This window comes from Larus michahellis, chromosome 20, assembly GCF_964199755.1.
Source record: "Larus michahellis chromosome 20, bLarMic1.1, whole genome shotgun sequence".
NCBI lineage: Eukaryota > Metazoa > Chordata > Aves > Charadriiformes > Laridae > Larus > Larus michahellis.
This window is the reverse complement of record NC_133915.1, coordinates 2778253-2798036: the sequence shown is the minus strand read 5'-3', so window position 1 is coordinate 2798036 and position 19784 is coordinate 2778253. Positions and strand designations below refer to the sequence as shown.

The 19784-nt window shown below is 45.9% G+C and overlaps 1 protein-coding gene across 1 annotated transcript in view; it reads left to right on the top strand.

Moving 5' to 3' along the window:
* Positions 1-19784, top strand: part of ANTXR1 (ANTXR cell adhesion molecule 1) — a 113689-nt gene that overhangs the window by 58562 nt on the left and 35343 nt on the right. Inside the window, exons 13-14 of the mRNA XM_074563823.1 lie at positions 1846-1941; positions 13369-13410. Coding sequence (XP_074419924.1) covers positions 1846-1941; positions 13369-13410 — 138 coding nt within the window. The remainder of the gene's footprint in view (positions 1-1845; positions 1942-13368; positions 13411-19784) is intronic.

Here is a 19784-nt window from a genome sequence, read left to right as displayed (position 1 = left end):
TCTGGTTTTGATATCAGAAGAGGGCTTATTCCTGCAGACTTGCCAGGCAATGCTGGCTTTAGCGAGAGGCGTTACCTGAGTGACAAATATAAGATTTGGCAAATCAAAACCTTTTAAGTCATTTGGACTGTTTTGCTGCTGTGATACACAGAATGCTAGCTGGCCACATCGGCTGCCTTGCAGAGAAACAGATGTGGCAGGGTATTGTAGATTGGCCTTTGCAAATTGTCCTGGGGGGGAAGTAAAAATAAATTCTGTTTAAAAATTAAAAAAAAAATAATCCTCAGAACAAAATAGTTAAAAGGCCACTTTAATTTGTTTTGTATTTTTGCAAATTGATTTTAGTGTATTCTTAATGACAAAATACTTATTTCAATATAGGGGAAAAAGGGCCAGACAGCAATTAGACATAAAAGGCCTTATTTCCTCTACAATTTCATGGCAGCAAAGAGCCAGGATTACATTTTCTAAAGCACTGAATATCAGCAGGTTCCATTTTGCAGATGATGGATGTGACTTTATGCTGTCTGTCTAGAGGAACAGCACCAAATGTACAGCTTCATCATCTCAAATGAGCTTTTATTTTGTGTTGGGGTCCATTCCAAGTTCCATTTCCAGAGATGTCTTGGGTGAATTCTTCTCCAGTGTGGACTACCTCTCTTTTGTTGCCAAGTGTCAAAGATCAGGTCGTCTTGATCAAAGTTCTCCAGAAATTCCTTCTACACCAGAAGAGAGTTTGGAAAATGCTCTCAACCCTTTTTCCATTACTCTTCCCATTATGGTATGATGGGAGATCATCTGGCCATTGAATTACAGTGACTTAAGCATGCATCCAGTCTTCCCATCCTACAGGTCAGTCTGCTCTTGAATGTGTCCTTAATCTGGCATTGCGATCTTGACACTTGGGTGGGGATTTTTAAATGTCTGGCGACGACATCTAGAACATCTCAACCAGGCTTAAGTCAGGACTGTCTGCCTGCTTATCTCGGAACAGGAGGATGCTGGGGAGGAGTGGTACAGGGAAGCTGGCACGCCTCCGGAAGCCAAGAACGTCTGCTTTGGGTTAAATCTCAGCAACAAGAAATACTGCACATTTGGTTTTGATTGCTATATTGAGCTGGCTTGTGCAGCAGTTTGCGTTGTTAATCGATAACAGAGAATTTTCTGGCCTTTTTAAATGGGGGAACGATCACAGTAAGAGAGGAAAAGATCTTCTAGAGTTAATGGCTTTTGATGTGGAAACCCCGGTATGTTGTTGCGATGGTGCGTACGTTCAAGTCTCCTTGAAAAGCTCGTGGCAGGACTGTCCTGACTCAGCACTGCTAAGAGCAGGATAACCTGAGTCATGGGCCCATAGAGACCTTGCTCCAAGTTTTCTGCTTGGAATAAGCTTTAATTCTAACATTGCTTTCCAGTTTATTCTGCAAGAGGGGAAAAGAGTTGCGAAGAAAGGGAAATGCTTAAACTGCAATGAAACACTGTGTTGTGAGCTCTTTTTTAAATGTAAATACTCTGAGGAATATTGCATTAGTTTTGATCTGAAGTGAAACAAGTGTTTTATTTAATTCTGAGGTTCAGAAAATTGTGACAAAACCTGTAAGTCTCTGGGAAGGGAACTAGAGGTCATTGCAACTCCTTTGCGAGGAGGTGGGGGGTGGGTGCCACATTCAGATGCCTGAGGAGCGAGGAAAACTGCATTTTGTCTGCAAGATAAACGGAGTATGGCAATGGCCCTTGGGACGTGTACTTGCCTGGAAGCAGGATGCACAGGCGAGGGACCGTGGAGGGGGGAAGTTGTGTTCACAGGCTCACACTGCTCACAGGCGCTCTGTGTTTCTCTTCCAGTCAGATGGGACCATCCTGGCTATTGCTTTGTTGATCCTCTTCCTCTTGCTGGCGTTGGTTCTTCTCTGGTGGTTCTGGCCTCTTTGCTGCACAGTGGTAAGTGACAGAAATCATTAGCACAAAACAGCAATTCAGTGTTGCCTGAATGTAAGAAATGAGTGGGAAGGAGGCAAAGTTTTCCAGTAAGAAAGAGCACGGGACCGGTCATTGAACAAGACGGCGTTTCTCCCATTGCTGGCACCGTTTCGTGCTTCTATTTCATCTGCCTGACCTTTGGATTATACCCATGAAATAGCAACGTTGCTAACATACAGACCTCGTCAGGAGCCTTTTAGGCTTATTCCTTGGTCACAAGGAAATGGTTTGCAGAAGCATATTAGTTGCCGTGCCTCTTGGGGAAGGAGTGGCTTTTCTGGATTTTCTAATTCCTGTGTCAGTGTCCCAGTGCTGGAAGGCTCCTGTAGAAGGAGCTCCATGCTGAACCCAGGCTGGAATCCTTGTTCTGCCTCAGGTGCAAGGAAAAAACATTTCTAAGTCTGCAAATTTTTGCAAGATTAACTTTTTTTCCTGGCCCACCATGTCTGAAAAGCACATTGAAATATCCAAATGACAGTTTCAGTAGAAGGATGACTGTGCTTCACTGAGCAATATCTTTCCTCTGTGATTTTCACAAAATATTCTGCGGCGTTAAAAAGCACAGTCACAGAGTTAGTAATTAAAAAAAGACAGACAGAAATCAGGAGAAAACACGACACAAGGAAGAGGTCCAGGGAGGCAAGAAAGGAAATCACAGGACTTGAGACAAGCTTTTCTCTCACACGTGACTCTGCTGCTTGTCTGCAAGGAGCTGCCGTACCCCTGTCCATCTCCGATCTTCCCCTAGGACTGCCCTTTCCAATGAACTTCAGGGCAAAGGCTGAATTATTGTTGAACGTACAATACAGTGAAGCGCTGCTCTTGCTTTGGGTCTTGTTTGTGCTTCAAATATAGAACAAGAATTAGGGATGTACAAATGTCAGCAAAATTGGAGTCTGGTTTTCGTGACTGGCTGCGTGTAATGTTTCAGATGCTGCTTTCAAGACTGCCCAAGCTGGCCCTAGTTTCTGGGTCACTGTCATCATTCCTGATTTAAATCACTTGCCCAGTGCTCTAAATTTGCACCATTTTGTACAAACCTACGACCCGGTGCTGAGAGCTTTGGAGCCACAAACTGCAGGAGCAGTCACATTTCAGGATGAGTCTTTGTGGTGAGATGTATTTCTCTATCCAGAACAAGGATGGAAGTCTCGCAGGAAAGATCTTAGTTGTCTATTTCTGTTTCTGGCTGGAAATGCTAGGGGTAAAATGCTTCTTTACACAGTAGTTTGGCACCTCTGTCCTGAGATGAAAACCAGAAGGGAAAAAATATTTATTTGGACTTTTCAGAACAATAAAAAAATCAGTTCTAAAAACAGACGAAGGATTAGCAGTGTGGTAGGTTGCTCAGAGTTATTCGTGTAAAGTAGATGGCACGTTCCCAGTGAAGCTGGGCCAACTCCTTTGCTGGTGCATCTGCATGGAAGTCAATGGAGATGTGCCCCGTACAGTTGTTTACGCTGGGATTTGGTGGAGAATTGAGGTGATAGAGAGGAACGGCTCTGAGTGACGTTGCCATTTCAAGGTTCTGTCACAGGAGAACGATGAAGCTGATAGGAAAACGGCCTAAAGAAAAGCAGTACGTCACGGAGTAAAGGGAATATGGAGCTATGCATTGTGAGGGTGGTATGGGTCTGCTGCAGTGGAATGACATGAGGATAGTGGTCGTACAACAGCGTTCTTGAAGTGTGAGAAATACAGTCCAGATAAGCAAGGCGAGTACAGCAGAGATAGGGAGTCTCTTGTCCACATGAAACTTCATAAGTATAATATTTTCCAGATTTAAATTCTGTACTTAAAAAATTTGTTGCAGATAAAAGCTTTTCCTCACCCTCTCTCTCCTTTACCTCCCACATTCCCTCCTAGCAAGGTCTCCACGCGGGGCCTATCTCACTGATATTTTCCAAATGTAAGTCAAACACGTCCCTCTACTTGCTGGAAAGATTTTAATTCGAGAACCTGTATGAAATCTCTTCTGTCTCTCTGGGATGGCAGTCCGGTATGCTTGACAGTAGATCAGCAGCTATGATACCTCACTGGGTATTGCTTACCCAAAGGTTCTGTAAAATTAAAGATAAATCCAGAGAGGCGTACCCAGCCTGTTTCGCTTCGGGCAGGGAGAAAGAGAGCAGAGCAGTGCTTATTTGCTAGTTTGGTAATGGCACGCTAAGGAATGCAGTGTTGTCAGAAGCACAGAGTGAATTAAGGGCAGAGGAACTGGCTTGCACAACAGACAAGAGAGGCAGGCAAGCAATAACCTCTAACAATCAAACCGCAGACCCAGAGACACTGCTGTGGATTCGAGCCCAGGGACATTTCGGAGATAATGCTGTGTGTGTCCAGGCAAAAAGAAAAAAGCACAACAAACTCTTTTCTTACCAAGTATAAATTTGTTTCTGAGTGACAAGCACATTTCTAAACCCTGAAATTCCTCTTGGCGTGCTTTTTAATTAAATAGGAATCATTATTATCCAGCAGTTCTTCAGGAAAGACACCAAGCCAGCTTCATCCCTGGAGTAAATGGACTGAAGTCAATAGACTTACTCCGGAGATTTATCTGGAACCCAGTGTCTCCTTGGCACGCACCCATAAAGAAATGCTGTTGCCAAGTGTATCCAAGTTTATTGGTCTCAGAAGTATTCTGGGATGAAGTCTGGAATTTACCATTCAGTTTACAGTAGATGCAATTGTTGCTCAGTGGATCAGAACAATAATTAGGTTTTTGCTGTGCCTGATACCAGCACAGGCAAATTTTCCCTTGATGTCTGTGGGGGAATATTACAAAAGCATGGGGGCCAGGTGCTAACCTTTCAAAAGGTTTCAAGGATGTTTATCCAGCAACAGCAGAAAACAAAGGCAGATAATTCTGCTAAGCGAATATCCCCAGCACTGTACACGGTGGAAGGATGATGGCACATACAAAGACACGTGTAGCAGGACGACCCTGCTTTTCCCGGGCAGAACGTATCTGCAAAACATCAGCAGGTGCCAGATCCTGGTCTCGTTGATGCTAGTGGGTTTTGTTGTTGTCTTCCCAGTCCTTCTCTTTCCTGAACACTGCATAACCTGAGGGAGTCCAAGTGATCATAGTAGTAACCGTGTTTGCAAGAGGCTATTTAGGTGCCCAAGGGTGAAATTGTTCTGGGCAGGAGGCCAACGTAAGGCTTGGGTTTAATATTGATGTAAACCAAATAGATTTTAGTATAGATGTAAGCCAAATAGATAATAAGCCTCCAAGATAGTCTTGGAAATGGGGCTGGTCAAAGTGTTTTGGACGTATAGTGAAGGCGTGATTAATACGATAGCTGGAAGGCTTGTCTGTGCTGGGGCAGTTTCCCTGTGCCAATATGCAGCCCCACACCGAGCGAGTGTCTCCCACAGACACTTAAAACTGGCGGGCTGGGGCAGTTGTGTTTGGGCTTTGCACCTGAACAGGATCCGCACGGAAGGTTAGCCCTGGCATGGCCGAAGGAGTGGCTACGGTCAGCCTGCCCCGAGCCTCGGGCTGAGCCTTGGCTAGGGCAGTCCAGGGGATAAAACGCAGAGGATATGAGTGGAAATATCTCCCTGGTGCAGCCGAAACTCAAAGCATTTCCCACATGCTGGTCCATCACATTTTTACATTACAATTTTATGAGGTAAACACGAGTCTTTGCCTCCCTTATGTGTCCATTCAGCGTGGCCCGAAGGAGGAGGGCACGAGAAGCTGGTCTGTGTTAATTGCCTGCTTAGAATATATGCGCCATCTTACCCATCTTTATACTGCAGCTTTTAAAATACAGGGGTGTGGCTGGAATATAAATGAGGTGTTGGTATTTAAGCATCTAACACCAGTTTTAACTTTAAAGCTGCTTTCTGGAAGGAAGCATGGAAGAACCCAGCAATTTGTTTGGCTCTCAGGCTGTACTGCAGCTGACCAGAAGTTTTGGAAACAAAAAAGCTGGATGGAGAAAATACGGAAAATATATATTAAAACCACATGAAAATCATGGCTAAACTGGAGGAAGAGGAGGGGAGGAAATGGATAGACTCTACAGCAACCCTGAAGAGTCATATAATTAGATGGTGCATGATGCTTGATGGAGATGACTTACAAGGGTCCACATATTCTGATTCCCACCCGCTCCCACGTGCGTGAGGCACAGTTTTTCTGCAGTTATGATGATTCTGTGAGAAGGGAGCGCAGGGTCGTGATTCATCGGAAACATTTTTGAGACAAACCAAGAGAAAGAGATACAAACGTGCAGGCAGAAATTGCTTGTGGACCCTGCAGTCCCTACCTTCGATTTGGATCTGAGCTATTGAGGCAAGCGGTGCCGTAGTACAGTGTGGTAGAGTTTCACTGAATTTATTGGAGCTGCAGGTGGTGTGTAAAAATCCAGGCTCTGAATCCATGCATGGTGCCACAAACGGGTGTCTTCATTTCTAGCAGTCGATCCCAAACAGTTGGAGGTAGCGCTGTTACTGTAGGTTTAAAGTGGTGTAAATAACAGAACCTGACTTTGCAATTGCTGTGCACAAAGGGCAGCAGGAGGATAAGGAGAGTCTTATTAATCATCCAGAGTACCCACAGCAGTTCTCTGTTCCTCTCAGCCTCCCGTCAGTCAGACCAGGATGGTTTAGATGTAGGTATAATGCTCTGTAGCTGTCAGTCTTTAAGCAGGCTGGCATGGATCCTGAAAACAGCGTAGGAGAGGCATTTTGCCTGGGGTTGATAGAACAGCGCGTGTGCCAGGCACTGAACTAGGGTGCTTTGACGTGCTGCTGTGACGTGTCCTTGCCAAAAAGTTAAAGCCAAATTCTCCAAAGTGTCCTTCAGTTCTGGGGTGTCCAAACTGAAAGATCTGCATGGAGCTGCCTTTTTGGAAAGCGCTAAGCATTGCCTCTGAAAGTTAGGAAGGTAGTGTTTTATGCCTAGACTTCAGATTTCCAAACCGTTTTACTTGCTAATGCATTTCCTTAAGGCCAGATCCAAAGGCCAGTCATATTAATCCTGACCAGCTCCACCACCCTTTGCTCCAGGCCACAGGAGCTACTAACACAGAGGAGGCACTGTTGTTCTTTGCCCCAGTCCTGTGTGGGAAGTAATTAACTCAATAAAAAGGACTTCTTCCTTTGGTTTTTCCCTGGCTGCCTCTCACCTCCTCCAAAGAAAGCTGGCTCAGCCCTGCTAAAGAGAAATAGGTCTTTGGGACATACTTTTGGTCTTACTTAACCAGGTAATTCACTAGCAATCAGTGAGTAAGAGCAAGAGTAAGAGCATGTAGCTGAAGGTAGCTATGGTGTTTTCCTTTAGGCCAGAAAATGAATTTAATTTATATAGTCTTCCAAAGAAAGTGTGACAGACGCCTGGAGGAAACCCCAGTGACTCTGACCACTGAAATACCCCCCACACCAGGACAGGTTGGGGGTGACCTGCTGGAGAGCAGCTCTGTGGAAAGAGACCTGGGAGTCCTGGGGAACAACAGGATGACCGTGAGCCAGCAATGGGCCCTAGTGGCCAAGAAGGCCAATGGCATCCTGGGGGGCATCCAGAAGAGCGTGGCCAGCAGGTGGAGGGAGGTCATCCTCCCCCTCTGCCCTGCCCTGCCCTGGGGAGGCCCCATCTGGAGCCCTGGGTCCAGTTCTGGGCTCCCTGGTTCCAGAAGGACAGGGAACTGCTGGAGAGGGGACAGCAAAGGGCCACCAAGAGGATGAGGGGACTGGAACATCTCTCTGATGAAAAAAGGCTGAGGGATTTGGGTCTCTTCAGTCTGGAAAAAAGACGACTGAGGGGGGATCTTATCAACGCTGATAAATACTTCAAGGGGGGGTGTCAGGAGGACGGGGCCAGGCTCTTTTCAATGGTGCCTGGGGACAGGACAAGAGGTAACGGGCACAAACTTGACTGTGGGAAGTTCCACCTAAACGTGAGGAGGAACTTCTTTGCTGTGAGGGTGGCAGAGCCCTGGCACAGGCTGCCCAGAGAGGTGGGGGAGTCTCCGTCTCTGGAGACATCCCAAACCCACCTGGAGGCGTCCCTGTGCCACCTGCTCTGGGTGACCCTGCTCTGGCCGGGGGATTGGAGGAGAAGATCTCCAGAGGTCCCTTCCAACCCTATGATTCTACGATTCTATGAAATAGCGTAGGAGAAGGAATGACCTTTGCAGGTGCTACATTTTTTTTCGTGCATTCCCTGGAGAGCTGCATGTCAGCCCCGTTCAGTTGCAAACTGAACAAGAGTTAGCCAAATGCGGGGCTTTTTTTTTCCCTCCATGATGCCATGTCTTTTCATAGGTAGATGATTTTGACTTGTGCTATTGAATGTGGTTTGTGCACGGCAGCTTGAAGTCTTAGGTGTGAAACAGCCTTGTCTCCTAGTTTTAATGAGTTAAAATTGAGATTCCTGGATCTGCTTCCAGGCTGACAAGAGAGGTTAACTTAAAAGTGTGAGTTAGCTTTCCTATTGGACTTCATTTACCTCTTACTAGGGTGTGCAGGAAGAGGAATGTATTGTATTGCAGATGAAGAAATAAGGACAGGCTTCTGTTTGTATTAGAAACTTTGAAGCATAGACCAAATCTCCAGGGATTTAAAGGGTACTTAAACACAGCAGATATGAAACAAATTAAAAGGAAATGTTCCTTTATCCGACTCATAACTAAACTATGAAACTCTATCACAGGACTTCGAGGAGGTCAAAACTATAAATACATAAGGAAAAAAAATAGATGGGTCAGATGTGTCATATTTAATGCTGTAAAAAAAAAAACCCAGCCCTGCCTATTAGGATAGCAAAAATACATATTCTGTATTTTCCAGAAGGTAAATAAGGACAAAAACTCTGCTCAGTTAAGTGCATGTTCCCTTCCCAAATTTTCGTCCTAATTAGAGGTGATGTCCTTTCTTTCTTATTTTGTACTGTTTTCTCATGTTGCCCTCACTTTAAATGATGGTCTGTTCCATCTTAATGCAGATACACTTCACTGACAAGAAATAGATTGCCCCACCTTACCATATAAAACTCCAGGGAGCTGTATATGATAAGTGCTTCCTTGACTCTGTAAACTGGTGGAGTTTTCTGGTCTCCCAAGATGGAAGACATCCTAGACACATTCCTGGAATATGCAAACTTTGGATTCAACATGTGCTTTCTTATGCCTGAATGGCTACAGGAATTTCAGAGCAACAGAATACCAGGCCTCTCCAATGCTATTAAACTGCTAGGAGGTGGCTAATGGCGTTCCTCTGCTTTTACGCAGGGTTATTCATCAGAATCAGCTGCTTCTCCTTGCATCTGTGACATCAGGGTAGGTCAGCTAATGGAGACCTGTGTCTGTCAAATGCACGTTGAGATCTGTGATGAAAGGCAAGAGAAAGGCAAAGAATTGCTTTGCTGTCCTGAATTTTCACAGCTAAGGGTGTAGAAGTGCTGACAACCACCCTTGAAATTCCTTCCTCTGCCGAGAAAACCCAGTGGCCACCTCTCCATCCCACAGGCCTTTACTACTTGAAAACAAAAGACTGCATTGAAAGGTTTTTATAGCACGGCGATGATCTAGAAACCCTCAGGTGTTCCTCACCTAGAGAGCAAATATGGTCGCTGAGCGATCATATTTTTCTTCTTTCAAACACAGGGACAGGAGATACAGCTTTGCAGCAGCAATCACAGAAATGGCTCGAGGTTATCAAAACAATTGCAGCACACATGAACAAACACTTCAGCCTTGCCAAGCTAAACGAGCCGAAGCATTTTGCTTGGCCAAGTGTGCTCCCAGCTGATTGTGTTCAGCAGGTCCATGTGTGTCATCTGGCAAGGCAGAGAGAAGGCGAGAGGTGCAGCCCAGAACAAAACGTGGCGGACTCGAGTCTTCTCTGCCAGTGTGGGCTGTATCCTCGCTGGGTTCCCTGTAATGGCATTTTCTTTCTTAAATTTGAGTAATTGTTTCTGTTTGGGCAAAGCGAGCAGGTGTAAGGCACTGCTTTTCAGCTCAGGGACCCTGTTATTCCCACTTGGCGTTTGCTTTGCTCGCTTGCGTGAGGTGGCACAAAGATCCCATTTGCTTGACGGCCTCCGGAACCCCAGAGGGAGGGTCTTGTGCACATATGGCTGTGACTATAAGAATCTGAAAGGGAGCAGGAAAAGATTCGTACATTTTGTAGACCAGAACTTTCCAGACCTGGGCAGTGAGACAGAAAATGTATTTTTTTGTAAGGCTTAGACTTTGAGAATTCATACAGGCTCAAAGGCAAAGACTAAACTCTCCCCATCTCTGGACTTGTCCTAACTAACCAATCATCTATGTTGCCAACTTATGGGGTGTTCAGTTGCTCTTAGAAGTGTGTAGCACTTAAAAAGGGACAGAATGTCTTTTTTTTTTTTCTCCTCTTTGACTGTGATAGAAAAAACTTAATCTGTTTATAGGAATCAGTTAGTTTGTGTGTGCATATGTTACGAGAAGGAATGCAAATGTACGAAAAACACAGCCATCTTTTCATTTCCAAGTCTGTAATCTCAAAAGTTTCTAGTGATACTGGCTGAGAAATTGTGTTTGAATGCTTAGCTGGACCAAATATGTTGGACAGATTATTCTGATGTTTCACGCCAATGCAAATGAGAGAAACTCCACTGAAACCCATGATGTTCCACCATAATAGTGTTAGAGGAGGGAATAAGACCACTTCCAGTAGGTATACTTTGGATCACATATCTGAAATTTCTCAGCATCCAGTGGGTTTGGTTTAGGGCTTTGGTTCAAAAGGTGGTCTGCTGACAGGCGTCACCCCTCACACCATCCAAAACATATCTGAAAACGTGGCTAGAAAAGTCTTCTGTGCATTTTGGTGCATTGTATACGCTTTGTCAGTTTTTATTGTGTCAAGAGACACATAAGAGATTATGTTCTCTCCATCCTAAACCAAGGAGCAGCGCTTGAGTAAACCGTGCTGATACCCACGGTTTCCTTTCCACAGAGCAGTACTCTGATGCAGACAACTTTTCATCCACTTTTCATCATCGAGGAAAGCGCTGGTATCCCCCAGAGCTGCAAGCACGAGCTAGGAATTGCAAGTTGTGCAGAGATGGAAGCTGTATCAGATGCTCACCAGCTCTGCTGCTCAGCCTGAGCTCCTCTGGGGCATCTCCCTTCCTTTCTTCCTAATGTGGTCGGTGGCTTTACAGCCACAGCCTGAGCCATGGTTCTGCTGTGTCAGAACGACTGATGTTGTGAGCAGGGCAATGGGTGCACCTGCCACGCTCCTCAAATGTCATTTCATGCTTCCATGCTTAGGATATGGACCACGGCCAGGACATGGACCTGTTGGACCGGGTCCAGAGGGAGGCCATGAAGAAGAACAGAGGGTTAGAGCCCCTCTGCTGTGAGGACAGGCTGAGAGAGTTGGGGGGGTTCAGCCTGGAGAAGAGAAGGCTCTGGGGAGACCTTCCAGTCCCTAAAGGGGCTCCAGGAAAGCTGGAGAGGGACTCTGGAACAGGGAGGGGAGCCATGGGACGAGGGGGAAGGGTTTTACACTGAAAGAGGGGAGACTGAGATGAGATCTGGGGAAGAAATTGTTTGCTGTGAGGATGGTGAGCCCCTGGCCCAGGTTGCCCAGAGAAGCTGTGGCTGCCCCATCCCTGGAGGGGTTCAAGGCCAGGTTGGCCGGGGCTTGGAGCAACCTGGGCTGGTGGGAGGTGTCCCTGCCCAGGGCAGGGGGTGTGTGGAACTAGGTCATCTTTAAGGTCCCTTCCAACTCTAACCATTCTTTGATCCCACATGCGCTTTGTGCTTCTGTGCGTATAAACAAAGATTCAATGTTGATTCCTAAAGCACAAAGATTCTTTAGGAGAAGTTCCCATAGGGCACTGTAGGCCACCAAAAAAAAGCCCTGTTGCCCAGGAGCAGGTAGTGGCAGAGCTCTACAACCATCACTGCTCTGGGCTGAGATACAAACAAAGGACTGATCCAGCCCCGATCTCCTCCCTTGCCAGAGGCACGTGCTCTTCATTAATGGCCACATTGCATGACTCGGGGTTTGCAGAGGAAAATAAAAACAGTGAGCTCATCAGAGAAGGAAAAACACGAGTGAGAGGAATTTTTGTAAATATTTATATCTTCAGGGCCTTTAATGTGATTGTCATTTTCCCTTTCTGCACTTAAACAGCCAAGCTGTTATTGTGGGGGACTGTGATTTTTAATTTTTAAGCTTACACGTCTGTACCCCATGCTGGGCAGCCTCTACACCTAATACCCAGCCCTGGGAGGAGCTGAGGATACTGGGCACTATCTCCACGGGCACTCCAGCACTCTTAAACCATCTGACTCATGGCCCGGTGTGTAAAGAAAGAGCTGCCTCATCCAGGTGGACTTAAAACTACTGGAGAAAACCCATTCCTGGGGCAATTGCATCGACGTTGCTGGCTGGATTCAATCTGTTGACTGCAATGGCTGTGCACTGGGGCGCGTCTTGTGTAAGGGAGAGAGATTTGACGTGCCTGTATGCAACTGCTTTCCCTCTGGAAGGCTTTCTGTTGCTTTTGGAGTGGAGGGCTGTGATAATAGCCAACTGCCTGCCGAACCCTAGATGCAAACTTTTTGCATGAAATAATAGCCTCACGCCTACATAAACTTAAATTGTTTCTATGGAGAATATCCTGGACCGGTCTAAAACCTCACCCTGCTTGCTTCATCACAGATCCTGGGAGAGCCTCAAATGTATATGTATTTTTATATATTTTTTTTTAAACTTATGAGAGTGAACTATATTAGCCTGATAATGTGAAAAGCATTTTTCATGAGAGCATGAGGTGACACAGCCTTTCAGAATGAAGTACGAGTCTGGGAGACAGAGGCTGGGGGTTTATGACTGCTTTGCAATGTCTCCAGGGCATTTTGCTCCACCTCGGTTTCACTTTTCCGTCTTTGTTCAGGCTGCAAATTATTTAAGGCAGGTTCTGGACACGTGTGCAGTGGCCAGTAGAAGGAGACGCTGATTTTAGCGTGGTTGTTCAGGTGAAACAGTGATTGCTATCAGTGTTGCTTAGAGCCAGCGCTGACTACGCCTCCTACGGGGATTAGGAGGCTGGAGAATCAAGGACGTATGACTTTGCTGTTACCTCACCTAGGACAGGGGTCACCTAATGAGCAACAAGAGTCTGGAGCTGTAATTAGGAAACGTCTATATGGCAGGGCTTTGGGACACCTCCTGTTTCCCCTCTTGCTCTCAGGGACGGTGACACCAGTAGCGCACGCAGCCACCCTGTAATCATGCAGTATTGCAGTGAAGTTCAGAGATGTTCGCAGTGGCATATCCTGGGTTTTTTGTTGTTTGGGATTTTCTTTAAGTGACATTTGAATTGTGCTAAAGAACAAAGTATGGATTTACTCTTCTGTTTCTCTTTGAATCTTCTAGATCATCAAAGAGCCCCCCCCACCTCCTGCAGAAGACAGCGAGGTGAGTAACACTGACAACCTGGTTTCCTCAATGTTTAGGACAAGATTTTGTTCAGTCTCCTCGCAAGAGTTCTGCTGCCTGGCAGAGTATGGACCTTTTAAACCTTTGTGCTCAGCTCTAGCCTTAAAGCTAAACCTAAAGTGGTTTAGCTAAACTGGGGGCTTTGTAGCTGATGTCTGCCACGTGTGTTTCACTGTGCTCACTTTGCTTTCTACAGAGGTAGAGATGTGCTTTTATTTATTTAGGAGTGACCGTAGGTCTATATATACAATACCTCCACGGAGCAGGTAGGGAGGGAGGACAGCGGCAGGCAATACTTCCACTCGGTCAGAACAGCACGCCGGAGTTAGGCTGTGGTTCACAAAAAAGACAATTCTTAAGTGTATGTTTAACTTTGAAGTTAATGGAACCTAAACATGTGCTTAACTGCCTTCCTGGAACAGCACGGTAATGATTTTGATGGTTTAGCGTATACAGCAGATCTTGGCAGCTGAGCGGTAACTTACGATGCTGATCCCTTGGACTACGGTTGCTGTGAACACAGGCAGCCCCCAGTCTTTGCAATGTGTCCGAAGTCAGCGGGACATATTCTGAGCAGATGTAAAACCCTGGCAAAATCATCTTGGTATCAGAAGAGCTGCTCTAGCCAGGGAAGTTTTAATGCAGAGAAATGATAAAGCAACATTAAAACCTTCAGCTTAATTCTGCTTGCTCTTTTTAGATGAATCTAGCAACAAAAGGTTTAAAGCGATGTCACCATTACTGAATTAGTAGACTGTCCCCAGAAATATGCCCTGTTTTTCATCTCTCTCTTCCTGTGTCCTGCTTTCAGCACGCAATGAGTCCCTTCTTTGCTTTCACTGTTTTGCACGTGGGATTTAATTGAAAAGTCACTGGGCTGTGTTCAGGGCGCATTGATGTCGATGGGAGATTTTCCATTGACTTCACTGGGATTTGGATCAGTTCCTCTTAACTATGCAAGTAAGAGAAGACTTAGATCTGTGCTCAGAGTGATTTGGTTGGTTGGTTCGCCTTGCTTATTGCATCTGGAGACAAATTCATTGCCTGCTTCAGCTTGCAAATGGAAAAGCTTGCTGAAATGATCCTCTCTGTGGTCTCCGTACAGTCCGGCCCAGTGAGCGTTCTCTGTGCCAAGGCAGGCGGACGCCTTTAAGGCTCAGTCCTCTGCCACACTTCCGAGGTGGGATCCAACCTACCTTCTGCCTGCACTGAGCGCAGAGAAATAGTTGAGGGCAGCTGAAGCCAAGGCCAGTACTAGAACCTCCATCTTGGTGTCACTTCAAAACAAGCCAGAGGCAAAACTCCAAATCTGAACGTTCCTGGACCCAAGGGATCCAGTGCTCCCCATGGCTCTATACACGGGCATCTGGCCTATTTTCCTAAGTAGACATTTCTGTGTAAACCCCCTAGCTTTGTTAGCTTCTATCCTCTTGAATGAAAAGGAAAATATTAACTTAAAATTGCACGTGCTCTGTTTTGCATCGCACATTCCTCCAAGCCAAGGGATTCAATTGCTGAAATTAATTGAAATACATCATTCTGGAATGCTGTCTCACTGGCCAAGGACTGGAAGGGGAAATTACGTCTCTGTGCTAAGAGGGAAAGTGTGCTTCACATGTAAGGAAGCCTTTTATCAAACCAGTAAGTGCTGCAAAGCAGATCAGTTGCTGCAAAATAAACTGGTTATATTTGCCAGACCAGTTCTATTTACCTCAGGTTAAGTTTAGTTAAGCTGGTGTAAAGATATTTCTGGACTTGTTATATTTTCTCTTGGCCCTTACTCTGACAGAGAGGAACAGTCTGTGCAGCTCTTTGGATGTAAGAGTCCTCAATTCATCTGTCCGTTTCACAATTTCCCTTTAGCAATGTATTTGCCACTGGCTTTTTATTTTAAACTAACCTGGTCTTGTACTGTGGATAACGGGGGGTAAATCCTCCTCGTACAAAAGCAGAAGGTTGTTCTGCCTGCTCTCAGGCTTGATCCCCATGGATGACAGCTTTAAACGCAGACTTGTCCGCGCTTTGGTTGTACCCAGAGGAGGGCCCTGCGCGGTGCTTGAAAAATCGCGTTCATCTTGTGCCTGTAGTTTACCTGCTTCCCCGTTAATGCAAGAGGAGAGCTGTGCAATCTTTTGGCTATTATTCGTACTGTTTCGGGACCCTGGGCTTGGGGGGGCTTTGGTTACAACAATGTGCCAACATTGTAGGGACTGGGGCGGTGGTATCATTTCACACGTACTTTCCACCAGAGCACATCCCCCTAAGCTCAATACTCGGTTATCCTACAGCCATCTTACACAATTATACAACATCTTATACAATTAGCAGCCAAAGGTGTCTTAGCAAGGAAAATATAGTTTATACTGTTTAAGAAACCGTATAGCATCAGAGCAGCACTCAAAAATGAGTAAAGCTTGAAGCTATGACTTGTACTGTGCATTTTTTTCCCCGACAGAAGAGCTTCCCGCTAGTGGAAAAATAGCAGAAGTTCTGAAAAGATGCATTTTATTGGTGCCATTTACTCTTATAGAGCCTGGTCCACAGAACGGGATTGGCAGGAGTATGATGTTTTCACAGAAGGTTGGACACTCCAGATTTTCTACTTTGCTGAAAACAAATAGAAGGTGGAGTTGATATTCTGCAATCCAGTTTTTCTTAGCTGATGCAGATAGCTTTCTCCCTTGCAGAAAACCTAGCAACTGCTCGTCTCCAGCGTGAAAGAGCGCTAATCCCTTAAGCAGCAGTGTTACAGTTGCAGTACGATTTTTTTCTTCTCCCAAAAAATCTTGGCAAAAAAAAAAGCTAAGAGGAATTCTTGCATCAGCAGATTTGGGAGCCGAGGCCCATATGTCTTTGCGCTGCAAGGAGAATGCATTATACTGTAACAATGAAGGGAAAGTAGCATTGCTGTCAAACCCGCCAAAGGTTTTATTGAACTCTGCTTTAAAGGCCTTTAGAGACATATTGGAGACACGCTCACTGTTGGTGAAGGAAATCATTATTGGCTAGAAACTTCCAATTAATTCATTCAGAAATTGCAAATGTCGTCAACTTACCGCTGTGCTCCTCAGAACAGCACGGGATCCTGGAGGAGGTTAAGCCCAGATGAAGGACAGATGGTTTTACTTACAGCCAGGAAAGATTGAGTTAATGCCAATCGGAAGAGGTGAATGCCTCGAGGAGCCAGTGAGCACCTTTCTGGCCTGTGATTAGTCATTGATGGTGGATCAAAACCACATTCTTCTACCTCCAGTGGACAGGAAGGCTTTTTCTATCCCTGCTGGAGGAAGACACAGCTGCTTTTATTCATGCGGCCCATCACCTTCAGGCTGGGCTTATTGGAATGTCTCTTACTGAACTCAGACCAGGAGCTTACCATGCGGCTGAAGCTGGCTCTCACTATAGTAACCCATCTTCTACATCAAACAACCCCAACCTGCAGGGCTCTGTAGCTTCCAACGATCTCCTGTGCACTCCCTGACCCCTGCCAGAGGTCTGCAGCTAGTCAGTCCCGTGGAAGGACAGACTCTGACTGCAGTCAGAGGGCATAAGCTGGAGCCCTCCAGAGTATACCCAAGGGGCACCCTCTCTTCTCATTGCTTCCTTGCCCTATAAACAGAGACTAGGCAATGCTAAAATACGCATCTGTATCTTCGTTTTCTGTCACGGCAGCACTTTCTCCTGCAGAAGGGATTCAGGGAGAGTTCCCTGAAATCTGGCAGAACCAGGCAGATTACCGGATGACCAGAGCGTGCCCTTTCCTCATCACTCAGACCCATTTTTTCCATGCTCTTCTATCACCCGAGTTCCGCAGTCACCCCTGGCATGGCACCAGAGCCAAGCCACCAACCAGCCTGTAATTGGATAATTCTTATATCTGTTGTCGTCTTACCCACATACACCAAAGCAAGCACACACAAGAAAGTCGTGGAGAGAAAGGACCATTCAGCAGCACAGTCATGAGATGCTGAAGGTAATTATCACTGTCATGGGAGGCCAGCGTGAAAAGGAGGAATTTAACTCACTGCATGGCAGCTACTGTTAAGCCAACAGATGAAACCACCTGTTTGGCTTGAACCAGTTTGATTTTTGTGAACTAATCTCTTTCTCCCACCACTGAACATGCATAAGGCCAGAGAATGGCTAAGAGGGGTTCACCTGCTTGGGGCGCTGCTTGCACCCTCACTTACTGGTGTTTATTAATCTTTTCCAAATTGTTTCCCCATCTCTTCCTGAAAAACCTTGCTGGGGAGATAACAAAGTAAGCTCCAGAGAAAGGATCTGATAGAAGTTTTTTGTAGACACCAAGGCAGGAAATGTATTCTGTTATTCCTGAAATAAAGCCAGGTCACAGTGGTATGCCAGCTCTTTTCCTTCCCCTTTACTCCCCATCTACAGTGAGCTGCGGAAATACAGGAGGAGGAGGAGAAAAGGAACCTTTCAAGAGACAAGCATTTAGAAGAAAAAGATTTGGGATGTTTCTGGCAACAGATGAGGTGTAGGTATTACACCATGAAGGTGTAATAGCCAAATTTCATGTGAAATATCTAGACAGTCCCAGGAAAGCAAACTCTGTTAGCATAGAGGCTGCGAAAGTTGGGTTTAATCACATCACAGTTGCAATGGGAGCACTAGTGTTAATTCCCATGACCTTATAAGACCTCACTTCATCTTCCCCATAGCTCAGTGTGTGAGCTAGAGAGTATGAATAACTCGACATCCTTTCTTCATCAAAACGGGGGCTCTCTTAAGCATGCGCATGCACCACTTTGCGCTTGGAGGATGTAACTTCAGGCAGGGCCTTTAAGAATCTATACCCTAGATAAACTAGGAGTTTCTGTGATCAGTACGACCAGCAAAGGCTGGTTTTCTAAGCATTTATGCCTTGAGGATAAGGTCGTATGTGAATTTTTTGGTGCCTCATGAGAGTTGAGCTCTTTCTTCAGCCTGCTCCTTAGTAGAGCACCAGAAGAGCATCTTAGGTGCTCTTGTGACCTGGGAGTGCTTTGTGACAACAGTTTGCAGGCTTGGGCCAGTGACAGGCAAAGTTACGAGAGAAACCAAGGCAATGTTCTTGCAAAACTGCTCAGGGATGATTAAGAGCAGGCAGAGTTTGTGCAGTTGCGATTTAGACGCCTAGCAGAGCATAACGTAACGAGCAAAACCTGCCGCAGCAGGGAGGAAATATTTCTTGAGAACCGAGCAAGGTGTCCTCAAAGTGTGGCAACGCCTCTGCGTCTGAGAGGTGGCCATGCAATTTGGAAATGAGCCTGGCCTTGGGAGAAAACAAAGAGGCAGTAAGGGGCCAGGAGCCTTGAGGACAGTGTATTCACCTCCATGCTTCCTCGGCTGTAAAATTCGATGGTAACATGTCTTAACTCGGAGGAATGATTGTCCCATGTCTTGCAGCGCCTGGTGCAGGCAGAGCTCTCTGTAAATGCTGAATTCTGACAAGATTCAGGCATTGCAGAGACAATTGTGAAAACAATTATAAGGGCAGGAAGAGGGGTCGGTTGTCCAAACTTTTTTTATATCTGGCCAAATTCAGTTTGAATTCTCGCCCTGAGTGGTTCAGATACGCCTAGCGGAGCCTGAATTATCCTCGCGTTACCCACAGATGAGGTTCCCTCAGGTCAGGGTCAAAGTATCCAGAGCCCGGCATGGACTCGGAGATAAACACGGATCGTTGTTTTCTGAAATCCAGCAGTTACGAATCTGGATCTCTGACCGTGAAATGTAGCTCTGTCCTGCTTCTTATTTTTTAAAAGAAACTCTAGCTCCATCTAAAGCAGATTTTGGGGGTGGAAAGATGCCAAGTTCTGTACAGTCAATTTCCACCATCCTTAAATGCACTTGAGTTTTCCGGGGTTGGTTTTTTATACTGCTGCTGTGTCAGAGCTGACATTCCTTATGCAGTTCTTCTTCAGGCAAAACCCCCATAGTAGCTAAGTGTATAAAAATACGGGCGTAACTGAGTCAGGATGTGAGAATTCAGCCCTGTTTTACTGGCTCAGATCTTGTGAATGTGGCAGTGAGCTGGGATGCTGGACGTGGGGGTTGTGCGCTTCTTCCTTCTCGTTTTCCTGCGGTCTCCTACCCCGACCCCCGCGTTTCCAGTTGCTTTCCTCTGGCTACTCACGTGTGTTGTGAGCGTATTTGCCAAGTGTGTAGGACATCACTGGTGGGGCTGGTTGGGTTTTTTTTTTGCTTGTGTTGCAAAACCTCCTGCGCCCTTCAAAACATGTAAACAGACTCATCCTGAAGGAAGCTTGTGACTCCTTTGTTTTTCAAGTGTCCGCTGTTGTCTTTTTGTGCGTGTGCTGTTTCTGTTGTTCTGGCAGAAACACTCCTGT